The 25,819-nt window shown below is 39.0% G+C and overlaps 1 protein-coding gene across 4 annotated transcripts in view; it reads right to left on the bottom strand.

The window, feature by feature from the left end:
• Window positions 1-25,819, bottom strand: part of atp11a (ATPase phospholipid transporting 11A) — a 54,519-nt gene extending 28,700 nt beyond the window's left edge. For 2 of the 4 annotated variants that reach the window (XM_067582977.1, XM_067582979.1), the window contains exon 1: window positions 25,134-25,819. In XM_067582977.1, coding sequence (XP_067439078.1) covers window positions 25,134-25,178 — 45 coding nt within the window. In that variant the 5' untranslated portion in view covers window positions 25,179-25,819. The remainder of the gene's footprint in view (window positions 1-25,133) is intronic. The other 2 variants (XM_067582978.1, XM_067582980.1) reach the window with 1 other exon arrangement.

Raw genomic sequence — 25,819 nt, 5'->3', positions numbered from 1 at the left:
TCACCTAACATGTCATCTGTGCTTTCTCTTGTTTTTTAAAGGAATTGATTTGTCTTTTCTGATCCATCTGGTCTGAAACATGAGACATCAGGGTTACATACACCTCCAACACCTCTGAGACATGTAACAGTTGGTAGCATTTTTTTTTCTTGGCATTTCCACCCTGGTTTTCTTTAGTTTGAATTGTGTCCAGGGGGCGTTCATGTCATAGCAGGTCACAGCCATCATTAAGCACCTTTTCATTTTGAACGGTGGCAACCAGCATGAGGGGCAGGCCTGGACGAGACATCCGAGCTCTGAACACACCTAATCCTCTTCACTTTTTCTGGTGTCGCTCTCACTCATGAAACACTCTCTATATACATTTCCAATGGCAGCTGTCAGTCACAGCGAATAAACCCGGTCTAAGTCGTTTAATTTGTTGCTAAATAGTCCGTCTACAAACATACACACACGTTCGCACAGGCTAACAAGAGGTGACAGTAATCTGTGGCCGGTCAATGAGATCGAGTGTGAAGAAGCTGCATGGCCCAGTTTCCATTACTCTCTGTCTCTCTCTTGTGTACACACACATACACACACATGCTGTAACTGGTTAACTCAGTGCTCTAAGATTACCTTGTTAAAGATGGAGGGCTATTTATATCCTGTGACCTCCAGTCATCAATGAGAGAGCAAAAGAATGGAAATGGAAAGGAAGGCAGAACTGAAAGCGAAGGAAAATTGACGTACAAATAAAAATGGACGTCTTCTAGACATACACAGTATATTATATCCATTTCTCATCACGCTTCCTCTCTTCTTTAGCTTTCTGAAGACGAGTATTGACGCTGCATTGAGAGTGAAGCTGCTAAAACAGCTGACATTCAGCGTTATTACAATCAGTTTGAGCTACGCGTTTCCAATAAACAACCAGTTTTAAAATAAATACGCCACCAAATCAACATCATATCCATCATATCAGTGAAGGACCTCACTAACAGGCTGACATCTGATGAGGAGATGAAAACCAGATAGCATGGACAGCTTGCCAGCGCCGTCGCCCACACAGTGTTACTGTTCCTCCTCTTCTCGCCCACCTGCCTGCTCCGTCTGCTTCACCTAACACATTTCTTACACGCTTCCTGTTTGTTGTCTGCATATGGAAAAGAGCCACAGGACAATGGCTGAGGTCTTAATGCTAGCATAAATTGATTAGAAACTATAGATATATATCTAATTGAATTTCACTATTTTTTATTAAAAGTAGTGGCTGGTTTCTGTCTGCTGCTACATGAGAAAGTGAGCAATTAATGTGGTTTACTGTGTTATCAAGAGATGTTCTACAGCACTGCCTATCATAAAGTGTCACATTACAAACATGTTATATAAACATACTGTTCATAATGGAGATGCTGCTAACTGGTGGTAGCTCGTCATAGTCTCATAAATAGCCTGAATTGGCATTTTGTTTCACTTCTTTGTATTTCAATCACTGCAGAAATGAAACTAGAAACTAGACTAATAGCTTGTTTTCTTTGATTGGAGTTGTGTAGATACAGAAGTATTAAAGCTGGACTCTGCAGAATTCAGTCTTTCCCTCTTATTTGACTTTTATAAATGTCTGTTGCTGCTTTTACAACACAAAACAGAAAAGCCTTCATGCTCAGTCACTACTGTATTAAATCAATCACCAGTAGAGAGTTGCACAATGCTTATTGTTGTACATAAAAATGCAGCTATTTATAATTTGGTAAGCTTGACCTTACATCAGTGCTGTGAACTGAACGCAGCAAAGGCAAACAAGAATAAATAAAACGTACGATTGCAAAGTTTCATTATTGGTCTTCAGGCAGTAACTTCAACAGCATCTGCAGTGAACTACATTTTGACTCAGGGCACCTCAACAAGGCAGGATCTACTGTAAATGTTCGAGAATAAGACAAAAGGCCCTTTTTATTTCCGCTGTTCTTGTATTTAAGTGGCACATATTAATCATACTACCCGCTGAGGGTCCGGCTGTCTGCTTTAGTGTGCGTCCAGACTAAAAACAACCTTGTGTTAAAAAAAAAAAAGTGACATTGGTGGCGGCGTGTTGTTTCAGGCGGCGGTGAGAAGATGAAATACAATTGAGGAAGTCAAGTGTAAGTAATAAATCCTGTTACAGGAGTTTGTCTGAAGGCTCATCAAATGACAGAACCTGCACTTGTTTGATGGACGACACTAATCCTCTAATCCTCAAACTACTGTACGCTGTGTGCAGCTTGAATCACTACTGTGTTATGTAAAGAGCTGCAAAACAAATGTGTATGAAAATGATGATTATTACATGAATCCATGTTGATCTGTGTTGTCTCCATTCACTGTATTCAACTGCCAGTAGGGCTGGGTATCAGTACTCAATACCTTTAAGATATCGACTGAAATAACCCAGTACTCTAGAAAAAAATAACTATTTGCATGGTTTTGCTCGCAGCCAATCACCGCAAGTTCTTTGATTTAAAGTGACGTGTGATTGGCCCACTATTGCAGCAGCTACAACCCATACAGTCTGTGGTGATGTACAGTTATTAAATAAGTATTTCAATAATTTGAACACTTTCAATATGTATTGAGGATTGGTGGCATTTTATGCAACTGAACGCTTCCATTCACATGACGGGTATTGAACGATGTACTCTATTAGTATCAGTATCACTTTAAGGGTACTGGTATTGGTACTGGTATCGTAATTTTTTAAACGATACCCAGCCCTAACTGAGAGTCACTGGGTCTCCTCTCTTACTGACATCTCTTCCATTTTATCCAAAATGCCGCTTTACTGGTTTTCTCACTTCTTTCCTCTCCATCTCTCACCGCGACCCGGATGACCTCTAAGCTGACAATCTCTGTCCTATCGATTATGCTTAGCTTTCATCCACATTCAGGCTTTTTACATGAAAGCCTGCCTGTGTCTAATCATATAAAACAGAATCTTTATAAAATAAAATCTCGGCTTATAAAATAAAACTGCTCAGTATGAGCTCGGGCCTTTAGCCTATGAATGTAACCGGAGACTTTACGCTATTCTGGACCTTGATAATCACTTTTAGCGGCGTTTCATGTTTCAGGACGCGGCAGGTTTCAGGGGTGTATTTATAGTCAGAAGGGAAACATTTGTGGTCAGGCGAGAGGGATGGAGAGAGCTCGCAGGCTTTGTTTCTGTCTGCCTCACTCAGCGCCCACATCCACTTTCCTTAAAGCCATGTTACAGGAAAGTGTTGGGAGCCTATTAGGGAACACACACACACACACACGCAGGCAAACACATCACTGCTACCATGTATGAGTGCAGGCACACAATAACACAATGGCAGTGTTACCTCTGTAGTCACTGGTCCGAAGGATATATTTAGCTGAGCAGACAAGCTCCACTTCTCCTATTCTTCCTGTCACTTGTGTGTGTGTTTTTCTCACTGCTACCACAGAAAGATGAGGAAGTCTCCGGAGTGAGAACATTAAGTTTTTTTATAGTTTTATTTATTTTTGAGCTAGAATTTACGTTAGTTCAGTTTAAAGGAAGTGCTGGAGCCTGAAGATACACACATGGAGCAGTCATGTGTTTGTATATTTTAAAAGAAGTGAAACTAACACTTCGGATGTGATCTAAAAACTGACAACAGCTCGTCAAAAATGCCTCGTAAAAACATAACATATAACTCTTTCTTGTCTAATCAGTAAATGGTGTGGAAAACACTCCGTGAAATTGCATTAAATGTTGCAAGTGCACAGACATTATTCAGCCTTTTTGGGAGAAAGTGTGGGAGAAAGAAAATCCTGGTCTGGTTTTGCAGATATGCTTAAACATTTGTGACATCTACCTTCTGAGGATCTTTACGGCTGCAAGTAAAGTAAGTAAGGCTGCAGTTATCACATGCTCGCTTCAGAGAAATCCCCCTACTACGGACCTCTTCATAGACATGGTCAACTATATATACTTCATGGAAAAGACGACTTACATCCTTTGAGACAAATGTGAAAAATACTGGATGAAATAGGATTGTTACTCTCAGGAAACAGACACTGATTAATGCTTTATTATTTCTATCATATTCAATAGTAGATATAGGTAATGGTGCTTAACTCTAATGTAATGAACTGCACTCGTGTATTTAATTCTTGACCTCATTCTAGGTCTCATGTCTTCAGTTTCTCTGTTAAAATGACTTGAATCTGACTGAAATGTGCGAACAAGTCGGCGCTTTGAAAATCAGACGACATATAATTCCCACACAACCTGAACACAACATTACAGCCCAGCAACTGAAGTCCCACTGTGATCTGGAACAGAGGACCATATTGTAAACAGGAAGAGTTGAACCCACCCACTCACACAGATGACACACACTTCCTTAAACAAGCAGCCGCCGTCCCTACATCCCCCCCAATAGCACCCGGACCACCAGAGCCGCAGTTGAAAGATGGATTCAGAGAGAAAAGATGAGTATTGTTGTGTTTGTTTGTTACATAGCGGAGCCAAAAGCAGCGGATATCTCATCTCGCTGACATTATTCCTTCTAACAGAGATGCCGTTTTGATCAAAGAAGCACAGAAACTTTTGAAGATATCTTGTAAATTTGCCATTTTGATTAGATTAGACATACTTATATGTTTGTGCTCAAGGAGTAAATTCAATTCCACAGCCTGGAAAACACAGATACATCCATAAAAAATCCATTAATAATCCAACACATGACTTAAACATGACTTACAGATTGACATGATTTAGATATGTCAACACACCATCACAGAGGGTAAGCAAAGCAATATAGACCAAACGTTGAAGATAATTATCACCACAAAATAACAAGCTGAAGATATTATTTGATCTGTTTTTTAGTTTTTTGGTATACTTATACATCAAAAAAGATGTAAAAATAAATCATCTGTTAAAAAAGAATAAAGGGAATCACTCAACTTGAGCCCAAGAAATGACATTTAGTTTAAGAAATGAATAAAAATAAAATTTATAGCTCAATACCAGAGCAAATGTCTCACTGCAATGCATTTTTAGTTCTAATGATCAAATGTAAAATGCTGATTACATTTCAAAATTACATGCATCCACACTGATGTTTTCAGGTCATTGTCATAAAGATCTTAGTCCACAATAAAAACACATAAACAGTATCAGAAGTCGTACCTTTCCATCCTACTGCAACAAAAAAAATGTGACAGACACCGGTCGTTCTCCTTGTGCTCCTTCATCACTGACTGAGTTTTAATAGAACCAAACTCACAAATTTAGTAGTTAACATTTACTGAACAAGCATTAAATAGTCATTTGTGAATTAACCAGATGAGCAGTTGCTGGGCTGAGAGAAGTCTGACAAACTCAACATGAATATAGCTTAATGACGACACCTGTACTGTGAGACTGGCTGTATTAAAACGAGTGATCACAGAGAGGGTTGAGGCATCTTGAACTGTACCGCCACAAAGCTCCTGATCAGGCTCACATCATTGTTTTCCAAAAGCTCTGTTTTACTCATCGACAACCGAAAGGAGCAGCTGGCATTTTAAGATGTATTCGCTGTAGACGCGGTTTTCTAAAAAAGCTACGTTTTGATGTGAGAAAAAAATGACAGCTTTGTGTATTTTACACATAAGGCAGTGAAAAGACTTAACAAAATTTATCTGGCTTAATGTGAACGTCAGATCTGTTGTTAGAAGTTTACTTTACAAACTCTAGAAAACAACTACAGTATCAACAGAGCATTCAGTCTCCGAGGTAATATTATAGTTAGTGCTGTGTGATGCCTGGAAAGTAAAGATAACATTTACAGGACGCTCCGAGCAGGAAAGAGGAATCACTGCAACGCACACAAATGACTGCTGTTTGTTTGCGGCTTTAAAGGCTGAGCCGTTGTTTTCGACTGATGACCAATCCCAAAGTATTTTATCTCCCGCTCCAACAGGCAGCGCCGAAAATGAGTCTCGACAAAAGCTACGGACGACAACCTGCTCTCTGCGATTCGGCTGACGGACACACACACACATACACTCATACCCTTCACACTCGCTTTCACATCTGTGTCATATATCAAGGTTGCATGTGCAAACATCATCGAACACATGCAGGTTATCTCTCTTCTGTCACTGAGCTATGGAGATAAGAGAAACCCTGTAGCCTTCCCTAAATCACATTAAATACAGACATACATTGTGTGTGAGTGTGTGCCTGTTGACTACTGCTCTTGAGATAAGGTAGAAAATGTTTTGGCTAATAGGGTGAGAAGGATAAATAAGTACAGGACTGTAGAGATGTTCATGCTAACTACCGTAGCAGTCCTCTGGTTTATTTCAGGTATTTAGAGCAACTTTTAAATTTAAAAGATGTGAAAATCGGGTGAATCCCAACAACCGAGAGAGTTTGAGCATTTTCCTAGGTCACAGCTTTCTTTACGGCTGCTCCCGATGGACTTGAAGTTTAAAAAAGGCACTGGAGCGAGTTAAAAAATAGCAGTGAACATGAACCTCTTGTGTTTTCAATGCATGTGGAGACCTTGTGCTGTATGTCAGCTGGTAGGCCTGGGAGGCAATAAAGTGATTAACTGCTGCAGTATAGAAAGTCCACATTGCATAAAGAGATAAAAAAAATAAATACTCAATGCAAATATTGTGGAGGATTAAAGATTTGGTGTGTTTATTTTTATCTTTATGTGTGTATGTGATACTCTGATACAAGTCCTGATATCTGCATGTAACAGCCTGGGTGTGTACGTTACTGTACCTGAGTCACAGATTAAATACCAGCTGTGCTCCCCATCTGTCACTGTGTTGTTCTGCCTCACCAGGGCCAACCCGCCAGACCAAATAAGATAATGACAAATCCTCGCTATCCTCCCAAACGCCACCCTTTAACCTTTAACCGTGACTGCGTGTCCACACTCAGAACAAAACCCTCAGCATGTGTCTGTGTGTTTAGAGCTGTGAGCTTCCAGGAAATGTCAAAAGATAAAAGCCATCGGCAGCCAATAAGATTTCTGTGATTCCAAATAGTTGAGATTTTTAGTTCTGGTTATGTGCGAAACATGAAAGAAAAGGTAAAAAGTGTTTGATATCCGGTTACTATGATTGTACTAGTATAGTTTACAGGTTAAAGTAGTGACTTGGAAATGTTCACCTGTTTGCTGAAGTTCTTCTTTCAGCTGATGAAGACTGTCTGATATGATTAAAAGCTATGGAAAAAGCTAAAAAGTGAACCTTGAATTGGGATGTTTGACTGAACTTTCATACTTAACCTTTGAGCCAACAGGGACAGGAAGTCTTAAAAGTGCTGTGAAATAAATCGCAACAGCTAATAATTACATATCAACATGACAACTGAGCAAACTCTAAATTTGTAGCTTAAAGAGCCAAACAGCATTATAACACAGACTGAAACGAATTTCCATGCTGATGTCATAGCACTTTAAGACTAGTTAATACTGCTTTTCTAAACAGATCAACAGTTTTGTTTCCACTTTCTGAAGTCCACCTCTCTAATTTTCAAGCATTACAAGTCAAGTCAGTTTTATCTGTATCACCCAATATAACAAATTTGTCTCATTACAGCAATACCACATCCTCTATCCTTAGACCTTTGATTCAAATAAGGAAAAAAAGAAACTTCAGGAAGAGTCCTCTCCCTGGACAGACAGACATGCAATCATGTGCAATCTGTGATCATTTTATAATCAGAACAGGGAGGGGAAGGGAAAGAAAAACAACACAAATCCCCTGCAGTGATACCTCTGGCTTGGTTATATGTCCCAGCAAATGGGGTTGACATCTGGGAGGGATAAGATTAACCTCCATGCATGTTACACCTTTATAATGATGCTCCTCATTAGCAGGTGCAAAGAACTGGTGATCTTATCTCCACACGCAGATCATATCAGAGAGAAAAACAAATAGAGTAAAAGAGCTTCAAAAAGCCAATGCAATTCCACAAAAAGAGAAATCACTGACTCATGTTTTTTAAAAAAAAAAGTGTGACTGTGCTGCTTTTGTGTGTGCGGAGGTGAAACAGCAACAACCACTGTGGCATTACCAGAGATGAGAGGACAGAATACTAATCAGTTAAAACCAAGCCAGTCTATAAAGCAAACTGTCTGTGTGTGTGTGTGCGTGTGTGTGTGTGTCTGTCTGTCTCTGGGGGATTTAGTGATCTGACCCCTCTAGTCCTTACTGCTTTGTAACCACACACACACACACACACACACACACACTGAAGATCACATGAGAGCACTGCTGGTATTAATCAGAGTCAGTGGACTTTATGATTCAGCATTTGTACTGCAACGTGTGTGTTTCTGTGTGTGTGTGTGTGTGTGTGTGTGTGTGTGTGTGTGTGAAACACCAACTGACATCATGATAACGCTACACCTGCATGTCCTTACAAGCCCTCGAACCTGAAGATAGTTAAAAAAAGGAAAAGTAGAGTAGAGAGAGAACAAAGGAAGGATGATATAGGGAGAAAATCTAGCAGCTTGTTTGATGAAAGATTTAAATAAGTACTCTACCTTTGAACTGACAACACTGAGTGAAAATACAAACCTAATTAACTGCAAAACAGCATTTCAGCTTCTACTGTCATTTGAACTTCTATTACCAATACTGCAACTACTGCACTATTACTACTGTAGTATTAGGCTACTACTACTTGACACATTACTACAATGACTGCTATGATTACTACTATTAGTAATACGTTTGCAATTACAGCTTACAACTCCTCCTCCTGCTGCTACCACCACTATAAACATAACAATACTGCAACTATTGCTCCTCCTGTTATGACTAACATGCTTGTTTTCCTGTATGTACTGCCCAAGTAATGATGTGAACCTCCTGAGCTTCCATTCACTTTCTTCTTTGATTTATGACTCAGGGCGGATGATCCAACCCTCACTGTGGAATGTTAAACACACACACACACACACACACACACACACACACACACCTGGATAATACCACTATAAAATCACTACCCGGTGTGATGCTGCTACAGATTGGTACAGTCTGATTGCTTGTGTGATTTTATTGGATAAATAAATCAAAGTGACATGACTACAGGTGCTGGTGGACTGGAGTGATACAGGGCATTAATGTCAGTCACTTGTTTTGCACTTGCTTGGTAATACCAATTAATAGTGGGAAAAGCACAAGATTATATGAACTAATAACTTGTTACATGAAGTCTTAATGAAAAAGGCTGAGTCATATTACATTACTGGCCTCAGTCTTTACAGTCTTTACAGATCTATTGTGCTTACAATTAAGCACAATAGATCATTTGCTCTGGATTCCTGAAGCTAAGAACAAGATTCACATAAAGGAAAAGAAATTCACTGAATTCATCCACTGTACATTTCAGTTGCATTTGCATGAAATTAAGGTCTTACAATCACCTGGCACCTTCAGCAAAACATGCAGTGGGTAGGAAGACAGATAAGACATGAAGATGCAGGACAAGTATAGAATAGGAAGTCAGAAAATATTTGGATAAAATTGCAGTCTTCATCAAAATGTGATGGATCTGCTGCACTGGAATTTTTACTTGAAAATTTACATTAAAGTCATCTTCACACAGGATTAAAATGATAATGATGAAAGGGTTCTAAGTTTTGTGAAAATGATTTAAACTTAAGACTAAAACACAGATGCTATCGGTAATAACATGAGTAATAATTACACTGACATAATAATGATAATAATGAATTCTAATCCAGTCCAAACAGGGTTTATATTATAAAGATTTGAAGCCTCAGGTAAAAGTATCTAAGGGTTTTACTGCAGGGCTGCTAACACTCTGGAGATCAGCCATCACTGAGATAAAATGACCTGAAATAGACGTTCACCTGCTTCTATTACCTATGTGGGTCAGCGGACCACTGCCAGGCTGCGTGCGGATTTGTTTTGTGGTTTTAAGATTCGAAGCGCTGCGTAAGTTTGTTTTTGTAAAAGGAGTTATATAAATGATATTATCCATTATTAACGAGCTGAAATCACTTGTTGTGTATGATTATGTAACACGAGGTTGCAGTCGCCTCTATTGTAGGCCTAACAATTAGGTGTGATGACATAATCTCTTTAAAAAGGATGAATCCGGCTTAATCTTATTTCACACAAATACATATATGAATACATGAATACATTATTATACTATTTCAGAGAGGTAGTTGTATTTCACACCACTCAAACAAGGCCGACCCTTCCTGCTGAATCAGTTTCCCTTCTTTGATAAACTATAGAAACAGTGACAGAGAGATGACAAAGAGGAGAGGAGAGGATATATAGCGAGGAGAGGAGGAGATATAAAGAGGAGAGGAGAGGTGTAACCTCGGTGCTTCTGTCAGCTATACAGAGAAATTCATTAGCCTGGTTTCCACACAGCAAATCTCAGTAGGAAACTGGGATAACAAGCCTGTTTTACCACAGTGCATGCAAGACTTCTAACTGTAGATTCAAATTTCACAACTTTGATGACCCAAATAATTACAAATATCCATCTGCATCAGAGTGAGAGAGTCTCTATAGCAGCATTAATCCCTCCATTGCAAGCTGTATTGCTTTAGGTGGACTATAAGCTGCTTTAAGCAGTGATTACATTCAATGAAGTAGATGCAGGATAATGCAAGATAGATACGAGGCAGGAGGCAGACAAGCTAATAGGCCAACCACTGTGCTACTACTCCTCAGAGCTGGATAGAAGACCATTGTTGTGGATTTCCTGTGGATAATCAGTCATTCTTCGGATGTGGAGGGAATAAACGTACACACTGCTCCTACTTGCTTCATTGTGTCTGCTCTGTGAGTGTATGTGAGAGAGAAGGGCTGGATGGGAGTGCTGCTGATGGTCACATGATCCCCCATGACTTGACCTAATGCTGCGTTCAAGTCGCATGGGAGTAAACGTTGACAACTTGGAAGCTTTCAGGACTGTAACAGCTATTGATCACCTGATGACAGTCGTGTCATCTCGAGTAGCAGTCTCTTATACAGCTGAACGGTATTTTTAAGTAGGAGGTTTGTATGCATCGGAAGTTGTTCTCACCCTGGTTCTCTGTCTATCACTGTTCAGCAGTTAGTAGATTACTTAATGCCCCTGAATGCACCTCTGCTCGCAAACACCACGCAGAAAACATGACTAGTCAGACATCCAAAGATGTGTCATGAGTCTGAGATTAGGGACAAAATGTCCAAAATGACCAATCAGACAGAATTCTGCAAGAATAGCAGCAAATATTTCTGACAAATGTTGAGTAATTCTCACTAAATAACCAATTCTTTAACATGGTTTTCTCTATATCTCTGGTATAAAAACAACTCAACTAACATAAACATATACTATTTTCAGATTCCATGTTTAAAACTCCCAAATAACAAATCTTCATACACAGTAAAATGGAGACATACACATGCTCTCACTGAATCCAACCTATTCCAGTAAAAAAACTATCAAATAATCACTTCAGGAAGTGGTGAAGAGAGATTTAATGGCATCTGTAACATCATGACTGTTCCCCTTGGCTCAGCAAACTCTACAGTTAAACATATGTCTATTGGTGTTTGTGTGTATGTGAGTACACAAGTTACACTAAGTGCCTGCATTGATCTGTGGACACTCAGATGGCTTTAAATAACTCAAGCGCTGCCGTTGAAGGGTAGCGGGCTCTTATGAGTGGGTAACATCACTCAGCTTTTGCAGGGGTAGCACCCTGCTGGAACATTTTGATTAAGTATGCTGAAGAGGCATCAAATATTGAGAGGATGAAACAAAATGTGATCCTTTTTGTGCAGGATGTGGTATGGACGATTTTTTCAAGTTATTCTGACTGATTAGACCTCGGTACAGGTTGAAGTTGGGTGGAGCAGTGTTGAGCTTGCTGAGGTTACAGAAATTGATGCAACAGATTGGTGCAACAGAGTCATGAACATGTCAAGCCCACACCATTCTGAATTGCATTGTAGGTCAAAACATTATTTCAAATGTTTGCATGGAATAAAAGAGCCTCAAATCAAACTAACTTGAGAGAAAATCATATATAAAATGACTCAAAATGATTATTTGATTGTCAACATAGTTCAACTTTAATTGATTAACCGAGCAATCGTTGTAGCTCTAAAAGGTTAAGTGGCTCTGTCCTGAGAGTTGGCAAAACTGGCTTCTGCCGTCATCATCAGGTGCCGAGTAGCTGAGCTTTTTGCTCTGTGTGTGTTCAGTCATGTGGATATGTGTAACGCTCAGGTTAACAGTGAGGAGACAATAGCTAAACAGATAACAGGTTGAAGTGTGTACTTTCAGATGATGGAGAACATCAGATCTCAGCATGAGGGAGATACAGTACAAGAGCACAGCTGAACCACAAATCACGGCCAAAAATGAAAATGCATCAACCAACTGGAGCCTGGAGCTCTGTACAGCCACATACCTGGAAGTAACAGCGATTTTTTAACTGTAATGGCCAAATAGATAGCAATTACCTTATTTGTTACAATACTATGCCTGCACAGAACTAAGGTGTTAACATGTGAAGCAGAAGATATTTCTGTTCTATTTAGATGATCTTGTTTTTTATGCATTTAACTTCCCTGATCCACCTGGAGAGAATCTGCAGTATAAGCCCTAATGCATTTGTATAACCTGCAGTTTGAGAGGTTTCCTTATGTAAGTCTGTTCTGTTCATCAGGCATTTTTATTTTCCTTAGGGTGGCAGTACCATTAGCTGTTGGTCTACACATGTTGTATCTCTGTTTTATTGCTTTCACTTCCTGCTGTGATGTAAGGCCATCTGCTTGTCTCCCAGGAGTTCAGAGAAAAGTACCAAAATGCTTTTAATCCTTTTTATCTTCCTCCAATGTGTTTATTTCCCAACTTTTCATTCTCTCGGCCAGTCTCCTGCACATTAGTGGAGTTCCCAAATGTTTGTCCTGCAGGGACGCTGCTGCTTAATGGTGTTCATTACACGGTTTGTGTTCCCGGTAATCATTCCCAGACATCACAAACAGACACACACACACACACACAAAAAAAAACTATAAATATGATAAATATAAAAAATATATGTAAAAGTTGTGTATGCTAGTGCTGCTGTGTCTCCAACATAGCGACAAATGAGTCAAATGTTATCATAACCAATAAGAATTAGGACCAAACTTAAAAATGACACCCTTTTCTTGTCTATTTAAAGACAAACTGACTCATAAAGGAACATCATTAGCCTCACTTTGTTCCCACAATATGTGAAGCAACACATCAACACGAGCATGCTGTGAGCAGTTTAGTGACGTCAACTAGGCTACTGCTATCCTTGTAAACATATACCAGTGGTGCAAAGTGAAATAAAGAATGCAACAACACCAAGAGGGATTGAATGAAACAGAAAAAGTGAGAAACAGGAAGTGAAATATTTGGGGAATTTAAAGCTTTACCTGAATCAGTCTCTTCATTCTTACTGGCCTTTACAGTCCATTCATTCTCTGTCAGTCAGATAGAAACTGTAGCCATGTTGTAGTCTAGGGTTATGCTACCAGGAGCTGAAAAGGCATTAATGAGGCCTCACTCTGTCTATCTGACCTTTCCCTGTCTCTACAGCTCCAATCCTTTTGTGTCCGTTTGCCAGTTGTACTGACTGGTGGCTCCTCAATAGCTGATCTGCTCTCCCTGGTTGGTCTAGCTGGTCCAGGCTCCAAGGACTCTGAATCGATCACATGATGATCAACTGATAAAGAACTGCAGTCAAATCCGAATTCGAGTCTCCCTCTAGAGCCTCCCTCTCACTGTTTCCATTCAGACTCAAGTTTGAAGCAACTTTCGACATGATGATACTCAACTATTACTGTTTCCTAACAGGCTGGAACGTCCATGAGACAATGACAATGTTTCAGCTAATCTTACTCTTCTTTCCTGCTTCAACTTGGAGACCAAAACTTCACTTAAAAAGCACTAACTAATGGGTATCTTTTAGTGGAAATTTATTCTGAAGATAAGGTAGAACATTGCATAAAGTCTAAATCCACTTTCCAGTTAGTTGCACCATTGGACAATCTGCTATAAACCTTATATTTTACTTTAACTGCTATTTTTTATTCTTCTAACTGAAAAATGTCTTTGTAATTTATTGTTCTCAAGTTAGTTATAGTAAGTAGTTGGTTAGTTGTTCATTTTCAAGATTACGTATTGATTTTACTTCCATATTAATATCAAAACTAAACAATATATTGAATTGTTGTGCTTATTTTAGCAATATTCATGTGTCTGTAGAGTCAATACTGTCCTGTCCTCTGGTAGTCTAACCTGTTATGTTACTGTATGTTGCATCACTGTTGTTACACGATGACAGTATGATACATTGAGTGTTTACATACGTATTAGTATCCTTTACAATCAGGTTTTTGGAGTTATGAGTTGCGCATGTAAACATCACATCCCGGTTTCGAGAAACCTGGAAGATACTGTAAGAATCATGTAAACAGGAAGACTAATAACCAGGTTTCTCATGTTCCATGTAAACGTCATATCCTGAAAATGATCAAAACCAGGCTACTTGTGTGCATGTAAACACACTCATTGTGATACGTTATTAAATCTATTAAATGTATGTTAAATCTATGTATTTAATCTATGTTAATTGAATCTATACATGTCATGCAATATCCTGCTGTATGTGGTTCTTTCTGTTTATGTTTTGCTCTAGTCTGGTCTTTTCTACTTTTCTCTGGTGGGTTCTGCTCTGACAATACGTCATGCTTTGGTTTCAGCCATAGACATGCCAACAACAACGTAGACTCATCACTTATTTTACAACAGAAAGTTGTAAAATAATTTAAAAGCTCCCTTAGAGAAATACATGCATCTCTGTGTTCTGTTCTTATATTATTTTATTGTACTAATGTGTTTTTCGCTGTGTGCTGTTTTTTCATTTCATTTCCTTTCAGCTGAGTTCTGTTCAGTTTAATTTTCTCTTCTCTGTCAAGTCGAGCTTCACTGCTCTCTGTTCTGCTCTGTCCTATTCATGGTGTTGCATTGTCACATGTCCCCATGAATCCTGCTGCCCTTCCATGTCACCAAAGAAGACACACACTCAATGCGAGTGAGAGAGGGTGCAGGAAAGGAGAAAATTACTATATGGTCAGTTTGTTCCTCATTATCTCCTTGACAACCATGAGATTAACAATCTCCCTGTCTCTCTCTCTACCACTGACTCTGTTATCTCACTATTATGTCTAAATTGTCCTTTCTATCTGTCCTTCTTTCTTTTTTTCATTTTCTGTCATCTATCATTGATTCTCTTTTTCTAGCTGTGACTGTTCATCATACTCCATGTCTTCTTTATCCACCAAACTCTATTTGTGTCACAGTGTAACACTGTCAAAGTGGATGATTGAGAGCTATGCAATTTCACGGTCAATAAGTGGGACGACACACTTATTGCAAAAAGAGATACAAAAAAAAAACATTTTACGTGGGAATTCCTGAAACTGCATCCAACAAGTGGAATAATCTCGTCTCAACAGGAGAGTAAAAAAAAAATCACAGGACAATTCAGAGGGTGAGGGGAACCTAATGGCATCATGTGGCCCTCATGGGACCAGTCACCTGACTGGGACTGAGGACCATAGTGGAAATGGATTTCTAGAAGTTATGAGATCCTTGCACTTTCCTTTCCAGCTGTTTAAAGTTAAAAGAAGTACGAGTGTGGCGGTGCTGTCATGCATAGTCACAATTACAGCTGCAGTAATGCGATGATATCGTTGACTGCAAGACTTTATTTACACTGCTTCTAAATGCACTTAGCGTTTCACAAAGCTGCAGCTACAGGACAAAATAATCGATCATGAAACAAAGTGAAATGACTCACTGAGCAGAACACAGTTAAAAAAAATACACAAATGGACTTTGCCCCCGGCGTTGGCAGAACACCATGCTGGTTTGATGCATAAATCCTGGAAGGGAGCCAGCCTACCGAGCCCTGCATACCCTCATCTCCTCCCACCAGTGCTATCTCCAAGATGCTGCTGTAGCTGAGTAGTTGACTACTGTACATGAATCTAGACTACTTCAAAGCTCATCAGGAAATCTAGTGTACTGCAAGAAAAGTTCTGATATGCTGTCCTCCTCCTTAAATAGATAAATACATAGAAAAAAAAGTCCAAGTATGGTGGCTTTTACAGCACTGCTGTGTGCTTTATCACAGCAAATGATGCTGTAAAGAACAGACATTTACAAGCTTTAGCTACGGTATCTATGTTATGTCTATATATAATTACAGTAAATGAACTAATAACTGCCAGAAACAAATGAGACAACTGGTAGCCACCATCCCATCCCAGTGCTGTCTTTGATGCTTCAGTGTTTTAAACTTCACAACCCCCTAGTGCTGCCTTTTGCCTTTTAGCTTTTTCCTTTAAATGTCTTATCTATACTGAAGATCAGTAACATGTTGAAAGAAACATATCAATTGGAAGTTATTCTCTGATGCAAAAACATCTCTCCATTACCTGAGTTCCAAACATTTTTGTCTCCCTTCATGCTGTAAATCAATCCTGCAGAGTTAGTGCCTCATCCATGCTGGTGGCACACGATGTAAAAAGTACTGCTGCGTTGCAAATTTAGTGGTAGCCTCTATTGTTTGTGGCAATTACAATGAAAAATTAATTCGGTGATCATTTATTCATGTTAAAATGCTACACATAGCACATTTAAACGATTTAGTGTTGCCATTTGGGTTCACTCTTAGTAATGCTGCACTTAGTTCCATTATTTATATTGTTCTCCTGTGTTATGTCTCCCAGTCTGTGTATAGTCCTGTGCTGCATCTTCTTCTCTCTTTCTGCCACCAGATTCTCAGGCGTCGTTTTGAGAACCTATTCCGACACAACTTTACAGCCGCTTACTGGAATACAAAGGAGCTTCTCTTCTCAGGTTTAGTACTCATAAAGAATGATATTTTCCAGATGAAACAACTTTGACACAAACTTTGAATAAATGCAGTCTTGTCATCATCTAGTCATACATCCATAAAAGCCAATTTTAGCTTCAATGTGACAACATGCCATCTCAGTTCTATCAGAGACATTTCCATGTGCAGTGATGTGTATGCTCAGTAATATCTCTGGGTGCTCTGGCAGACTAACAGCCTGACAATCAGAGCGGTTAGAGCGGATCACAGTCGTCTACTTCATGGTGGCTGCCAAAGTGCATTGATAATGTTACAGAATAATCGATGTTTCGTGTGCAACTGTTGTTCAAATATGGAAATCACTTGAGTGCTCAGTAGTTTCAACTGCATACTGAACGCTTGCATGCTATTCTCTGACATGTATCATCTGATCTTCCAGGCAATAAATATATATTTTATCGCTTGGCGAGAAATGACCTTCAGGAAAAAAGCAACGGGAACTTTTGAAAGATGTTGTGCTACAGTTTCCTATAAGGCTTTGAGCTGCGAAAAGTGGCTTCACAAGGGCTCCCTTTGGATGAAAAGCTTTTAACTCAGCCTCAGCAGAAACTACAGGAGCTCTACAGTATATTCTGTTATAAATCATCTAACTGTAGTAAATAACACATCTCAAATGTCAGTATTATTCTCAAAAAACAAACATAAGAGTAAGAATAAGAATAAGTCCATGTTTTAACTACAACTGCTCAGTGTTTTCTATTATGTCACAGTACAAAACTGTTGTTACATGTAAAAAGCGAAAGTGGTGCTTTGCAGATGCTGAAATATGCCCTTATCAATGGAAAACAATCAAAGTGGAAAGCCTTTCTCTTCTCTTCATGCACACTGATCTGTGGCCTGACAGAAGTCTGAACAGGCATGTTAAACAGAAATGTCTGAATTGATTTATCTCCTTTGCTGCAGTTGAAAGCAGAACCTGTAACAGCGAAAAAGCAGGGAAGCAATGTTTGAACTTTGCCTTGTGGGCAGAATCAAGACACTCAAGTCAAACTAAAAGTGGTTCCAAAACACAACTGAGTGAGTAAGAGGTTTCTATGTCCTGCATTTCACAGGAGCTGATAGATATAAAGTAATTTCATCACATCTCTGTACATTAGGAAAGAACACATGCATAGAGAGAGAAAGCGCAGGCAGTACAAATGCATGCAGAGTCAGGAAAAAGGAGGCAAACGGCACAAGATCGATACAACTTCACTCTAGGTAGCACCAACTGAGGCATAAAGACATTCTCTCTTAATATTGTTCAACCTGAGCCAGAAGTTTGCCTGATGCAGTGAAGCAAGTACCCATTAACTCCAAAGATTACAAAGAAAATTCTCAATGGGTGTATTTACACCAGAAAAATGTCCTTTCTTACCTGCCACTGACATCTAAAATGATTATGGATAGATGTCTGCTAAACCACTAATGTGACTTATAGGAAAACCCACCAAAAGCGATCCATTTTTTGCGAGTAGGCAAATTTTGCTTCACTTCCTGTGTGAATATACAGTTAGGGCCAGCTATCATTCCCGCAGACAGGGAGAACATTAAGGTGTACCTGCCCCCCTCAGCACTTTCACTGGCAACCCGGAACAATGTTATTATGATGACCCGAGTTCAAACAACTCTCTCTCTCTCTCTCTCGCTCTCTCTCTCTTTGGATAGAGGCCTCTATGCACCATTAACTCAGGGCTATCCATCATCTGTCTCCTTGTTCAATGGGCTGTAATATACTGTTAATGTTACTGCAACGACACTGGTACAGGCCTTTAATGGAGCTCACACTCTCCAGCAGGTACTGTTCGGGATGTGTGACGTGGAGCTGAACTGTTTTGAAAAGCAACGACACCGAAATTTTGTCTTTAATGACAAGCAAACTGAAGACATTACAGTGTCCTCTGAGTTTTTTGTAAATTTTTTTCCACATTTCAAAGACTAACAATTAATCAATCAATCAAAGTGAGAATTAATTAAATAATCATTAATTGCAACCCTAACAAGAAAAACATTTGTAATAAGAGGGAAATGCCCTGTACAGCCACACCTCTATCTCCAGTCGTGGAACCTTCATATCATATAATTATGCCAAATGTGGATTTATAGATTCAGAACATACTCTCTGACCTTAATATGCATTTATAGATGTCAGTTCTTTTTGAAGATGTGATTTTTGCCAAACTACACTCTCATCACATTCTAAATACTGGTTTACCTATCAAATTTAATTTATTAAATCAGTACTTTATTATTATTTACTTCTCACCACCCACAACCACTAAATCACAACACTCATTGCAAATGCTATCTGATGTCTTCAGTTTCTGGTGCAAAGGGAGAATTGTTGTAAGGAGTTAAAAGTTTTACTCAAGGATTCTGCTTTTTCCACATTTTAGTGTTGCTACTGTTTTATTTTTGCACTGCCTCATTTGCATTTTTGTCTCTGTAAGTTGTTTTCTTCTTAGATAGAACCCTTTGAGTACAGTTTTTTTGTTTTTTTTGTCAGTGCAGAAACTTATATTTGCATCTTAATGTCAACAAATACAAGGGACTGCTAAAAGTGACTGAAAAGTGAAGTAGCAGCCAGTCAAGCGGTGAAACAATCCAAAGACCAAATGGCTTAGTGAGAGCCTGTAAATCCTGTAGTTAAAGAGGTTAACCCTGGTGCACTTTGTGGATTGTGGACAGTATGGACGGGCCGGTGTTAAATGATTAGCATGAGGCTGAGAGGAAACCTGCTGTTGCTGGCATACACATGAGCACGCCTCAAAACCCATTATACAACTTCACGACAACATGCCCGTCCTTCAAAATCTAAGACTACCTTTTCGACTAAACCTGATCTAAGACATTTAAATACACACAGATAAACCTCACCATTGCATCACTGATAGTAAAACTGCTCTACATTGTATTTGGCTGTGTCTAAACTGAAACCTGATATTATACACACATGCTTTCTATAGGTGAAATAATTTCAAGTAAGTGTCAACATTTATCTGTTCCTCATTTGGTTGGGGACACCCTGGCGACTTTGGGTGTCCCTGGACCCCACGGCGAGCATCTCTGCTGAAGAAGACTCCATAACAAGCTACACAAACGTCACCCACACATTGTCAACCAGTCTGCTTTATGAATTATTGACAACTAGACAGAGCCAAGGCGTTCATGTGATCCGCTGCCCTCTGCGTCACCTGGCTACTACTCTATTCCACCTCCCCGCTTACTATCCTGCATGGAGTAGCAGTAACACTACAGAGACAACAATATGCTCACAAGCCACTATTCACTCACTCTAAACATTTATTCCTCCCTCATGCAGTATGTACAGATCAGTCACATGCTTCATGCACAGCCTGCTATTGTATTGAAAGTGCAGGAAAAACCTTTGCACTGTTTAGAAAATACACCAGGTGGCATTTAGGGGATCAGTGATTGACTTGAAAGTATAGCTTGTAAACTGGATTAAGTGGGTGAAGGTAGTGAACACCAGTAACCCTTTAATCCACTATGTGAAGGCAGGAAGCCAGACAGAGGCAGAGAGAGAGAGAGAGAGAGAGAGAGGAGGCACTTCCTGTCCAGGAATCCAGAGATTAGTCAGCGGCAGAGGAATGCTGCCCGGCTGCTTTAACACACCTCTGCACACAAACATGATATCACTAGTTTCATTCACAGCTGCAAACTACAACTGCAACTATTGATTATGTATCAAATAATCTATTCAGATTAAGACAGAAGACCATTTTAATATAACAATTTGTAAAGGAGATCAAAACATCACTTTTTCAATCAATGCACAAAGGTTATATTGAGGGTAGTTAACACTGAGTTCATTGTGCCTTGAAGACCGTTGACTTCTTGATACAAGGATATACCGTAGATTCTGCATTGTGATGTACATGCGTTTACACACATATATGTATAACCATCAGGAAACCCGTAACACCTACTTTCTGCTCCATTTCTTCTAAAATAGCCCGTATGTGCGTCAATGTGGTGAACTTATAAAGGTGGTACTTCTTGGGGTTAATAGGTAACTACAGTAGCGACTTCTAACTATCTGACTACAGTCAAATAGATTTTGTAATAAGAAACTGGCAAAGGGTACAAAAGCTAAACAGCTGATAAAAGAAGCATCTCTTCTGATTCAACATAGGTATGAATGAGCAAACTGTTAGTCAATCAGGATGCAGACTATACTGAGAAGTGGACAAGCAACATTTAGAAGAGTGTTATGTGTGAAAACTGCAGAGTCCACAATTTAGAACATTCATAAATGGTACTTTTAAAACTTTCAGAGGCTGAGAAGTATCAAAAGAGAAGAAGCGAGGCAGCAGAGTGAAAACACTGTAAGAACACTTAGTCTCAGTGCTCCTGCATGTCACTGTGATTACAGTTTGTTCTCACTCAGACCGGACAGGAGCGACAGCCACAGAGATTACAATTCTACATGTTACAACTTTAAAAGATAGATATAAGCTTATATAACGTCCTCTGCCTTTTACCTAATCAGAGATGGCAGCAACTGGAGAGACCATAACACTGTAACATGGAAACTGGTATCGAAGAGGTACAACGTGATCTCAGCTAAACTTAATTAGAGTACTGTAATGTGTTAACTTAATTAGAGTAATGTGTTAAATGTACTTCACCCATATTTTAGTGAGTGTGTAATCACATTAAAATCATTTTGCGTTCCTTCCACAGATGTAAAAACACATTCAATTAAAGTGTTTTAACTGAATGGACAGTTAGGAAACATTTTATATTATTAAATGCATTTTAAACAGTAAAAGGCTAAAGCTGCAACTAATTCATTATTTTCTCATGATAGATTATTTGATCGGTAAATTCATTGAGTGGTCCAAAATTCACAGATACTCAATTTACTATCACATAAGACAGAAATGCAGCAAATCCTCACAAATGAGAGGCTGGAAAATCTTTTCAGCTCTGTAAAAAGTCACTTTAAAAATATCTGGTGGAGGGGTTACCTTTAGGGATGACATCATATACTCACAGTATATGTCTATAATTATAACAGTGCAGTGAAAATGGAGACTACTGGAGACTAGAAACAATAGAGTATAAATTTATTACAAATGTAATAGCTCAGCTGTATCATATACATCATGTCAGCATATCAACAACTGACTGATATCCAGTTTCTATGTAAAGGCCAGAATTAGCAAATCCAACACATCAATCTAACTTTAAACATAACGAGTTGAGGCTCCCTGCTGGGTTATAATGACACCCCTGTTAGAGAGATCTGCTGTTAATGTCACATGACAACCTGCTGGTTTGAATCTTCTCCTCTTTAACACTGGCTTCGCTCCTCATTACTGCCTCCCCCACTCGTCACCACTCCCATCAGCTCATCATATCATAGCCAGCAACGTCACTGTACATTGCACTTTTTCCTTCTCGTCTTATAGGCTCCAATTGATCAATTCATCTGGAAAAGATGAATTAATAATTAAATAACTGTTTATTGCAGCCCTAAAATATTATTTCTGCATGTATGCATCTATGTATTTGATCCATATTTGCAACATCCCAAAAAAAACACTGTCCATAATGATTATTTGTCTGCTACATGAGTGGAAACAAAGCTTTTCTCATTCATAGTGTGCTTTAAAATGAGGTTATTAGACATAAATGAACTTTAAACGCTGAAAAGTCCCAGTAGATGCTTCAACAAAACTCCACTTTCAGTTTCATGTTCAGTTAGCATGTGAATCACAGCAATTGTATCTGTTATCTATCTATAACCGCTGTCTGTTTACTGATAAAACACAAAGCTTTTATGGTTGTCAGCCCACAAAGCGCACTGGTTCCTGGATAAAAGCCACTAATAAATTAGTATTATGCTACGAATGGTTAGAAAGCTCTGAAGAGGGAAATGTATTTGTAAGGAATGATATCATGGATACTAGCGGATGCTCTGATCTATATTATCTGGTTCCAGTGTGATTCCTTAACGCTGCATTATAAAAGACTTTTCTAGGAAAGAGTTCTACGTTACAAATCTATTATACTGTGGACGTGACACTATTACACTCTTGGCCTCATGAAACACACTCTCATCACATGTTGAAATGCTAGATTCTTTACAGCATAGAAGATTGATTTATTATGCTTGTAAATAAAGACTGCATTTATAATCCTGTTCGTTTTATAGATGTAGTCAGAGGGAGAATCCTCCATCGTATTGCTGACTCTCACTATTGACTGATATTTCATAAAAGCCCAGTATTGACAAACAGATAAATGTCCCTAACCCTAATCTTAAGTATTCAGCAGTCTCTTTGCATCCGGGGGTTTTTTTTCACCAGCAACACAAATCAATTTAACCATAACCCATTTGTCTGAAGCAGTTACCCAGATCAATTACAGCAGCAGACCTCATCAGCATCCCACATCCCACCAGTCGCAGGCTTGCCTCTGCGTGTTTTCTTACTACGCTTCTCCATATCACCCTCCACACAGCAGGGGTTTTATTTAATCAGCCATTCGCAACAGTTGGGAGGGCCGGATCTAAGCCGGGGTATAAACCTCCCTGGCTCTCATGTGTAGCAGCGTTTGCTCTGCCTGGATTATTGTCAGACACATTAGCGTGGAGCCTAATGCAACGCTCAGCCATATAGGCCGGCTGCTTCACTGCTGCCCATCGATTTGACTAGCAAAAGGGGGGGTGGGTGGGGAGGAAACAACTGGATTACATAATTCATGTGACTGACTGTTCCATTTGTAGTGCCGCTGAACTGGGAGAAGCAGCATAATAGATTAGATTGAATAGCACACAAGCGGCTCCAGTGGAAATAAACCAGTTCAACATTTCTGCACAGCAAAAAAAAAACAACTTTTTATCTGATATAAACATTCTGCAAAGTTTTAACACGTATGAAGTCGCCTTTAGTGAATCGTTTAATTGTTCACTTATTTTGAGACTATGGCTCGTTAATATGTAAATATGAGTGATAACTGTTGTCTGCATCTCTTGGCGTGTTCTGTCATGACTGGATACGCAGCCTGTTCTCCAGTATGCTGCATTACAACAGGTGATAATGATAAGTGACTCCACCTTTCGCTTATTACATGCTGATTTGTTGACTGAAGGCGACTGCTGATGTATTTGTTAAATGTGTGTGTGTGTGTGTGTGGGCTATAATTTGCTACATAACTTGAAATAATCCTCAGAGGCAAATATAATAAGAGGAAATATGTCTAGAGTTAAAATAACGATGATAAAATCTGATGTGCGCCAAATTCCATTCAAAATTCTGACGTTTTAATACATTTTTGGTTGTTAAATATTCGCTCAAGAGTATCTAAAACTCTTATTTTTATATAAATAGTTCACCAAATAGCACTTTTTTTTTTTTATAAAAGCATGTTTTTAAATAGGTTTACAACCCACCATGGTGTATGTTAAAAGTGAAAATGAACATATAATCAATTTTAAGTTGTAAATTCATCCAAATTATTATGTTCAGACACACTTTTGAGTCATTTATGGGATTATTCACTCAGTACAGTTGTTTTATGAGGCAATAAACAAAATATTAATCATAGCAGCTTATGAGAAATTGTTGTCTAGAATGAACAATGAGGTTGATATAGATATAGTCTGATGCGGAACAGATATCTCAGTCACATTAAAAACCATTGAAACCTCTTAAAATGAGGTAACATCCCTTCTATTTACTATTTATTTGTATTTCCTAACACATTGATTATGTCTCTGAACCCCCATGCTGCCATTATAATTCCTCTTTTTTGTCATTATTTACTTTAAGCCCCTTATTTAATGTATTTTTTAAATTCTTCTCTCTGTTTCTACAGTTGTCCATTGTTTAAAAACCAAATACAGAGTTATTATAGTGATAATTATTATAGTGATTCATAAAAAAAAGACAACAGTGTAACTTCCCATAAAAGACTCATTGTTCTTTCTCAATCATTTCCCATAGAGCTCTTCCCTCCACTCCCTTTCTGACGAGTGAAACTTAATCCGGACGAGTAGCTGCTTCGGCGGAATTTGACACCGATAGTGATAAAAGCTCACACGTTTTCTGTTTATCTGTTGAAATTGTAAAGAGCTTCAGTCTACAGGGAACAAATAAGCGAAAGTAAGCGAACAAATAAATGACATAAGCGCCGGTTAAAGAAAGCAAAACTTACATATCTGCTGATGAGGGTGCGAAGAGTGCTGAAATCCATCCCCATCTTGTTGCTCTTCCCTCCCCGGACACTTCTTCTTCTCTCTCAGACGTGTTTTTTCCCCCTTCAAAGGTTACTTTACTGTATGCGACGGCTTCTTTTTAAATCTCCTCCTTTGTCCATGACTTTCTCTGTCTTCTCTTCTTCCTGAATGTGAAAACAAGGCTCGGTTCCGACAGTTGTGAACCTGCACTCACCTACCGGGAGGAGCGGCTGTCTGCGTGCAGTTTTAGGACAGTTCACACAGACACGCACATGACTGGGATCATGCCAGTCGCTCCCTCTCCTGTGCGCGTGCACTAATAATCTGCTTGCCTACTAATAATCTTCGTCTACGTCACGAGGGAGCCAGGTGATGTAGTGCCGACTGGGAGTGAACGCATGCGCACTCTAGTGTGTATGGTGCGTAATTGATTGGACGTTTCAGTTAATTAGGATATTGATTTTTTTTTTTCTATACGCAAAGTTTTTTTTATTCACAAAGAGACATTTTCTGTATCACTATATAAGATCTCACATTTTCTCCTAGAACTGAATTATCTACTTCAATCACTCAGTTTATTAAAACAATAAAAAAGTAATAAGCTATTGAAACATGATGGAACTTTTTTCCCTGAAACCTCTGACTGAATGTATTTATATTGTGT

This window comes from Thunnus thynnus, chromosome 24, assembly GCF_963924715.1.
Source record: "Thunnus thynnus chromosome 24, fThuThy2.1, whole genome shotgun sequence".
In the NCBI taxonomy this organism is placed as follows: Eukaryota; Metazoa; Chordata; class Actinopteri; order Scombriformes; family Scombridae; genus Thunnus; species Thunnus thynnus.
This window is presented reverse-complemented; position numbering and strand designations above follow the sequence as displayed.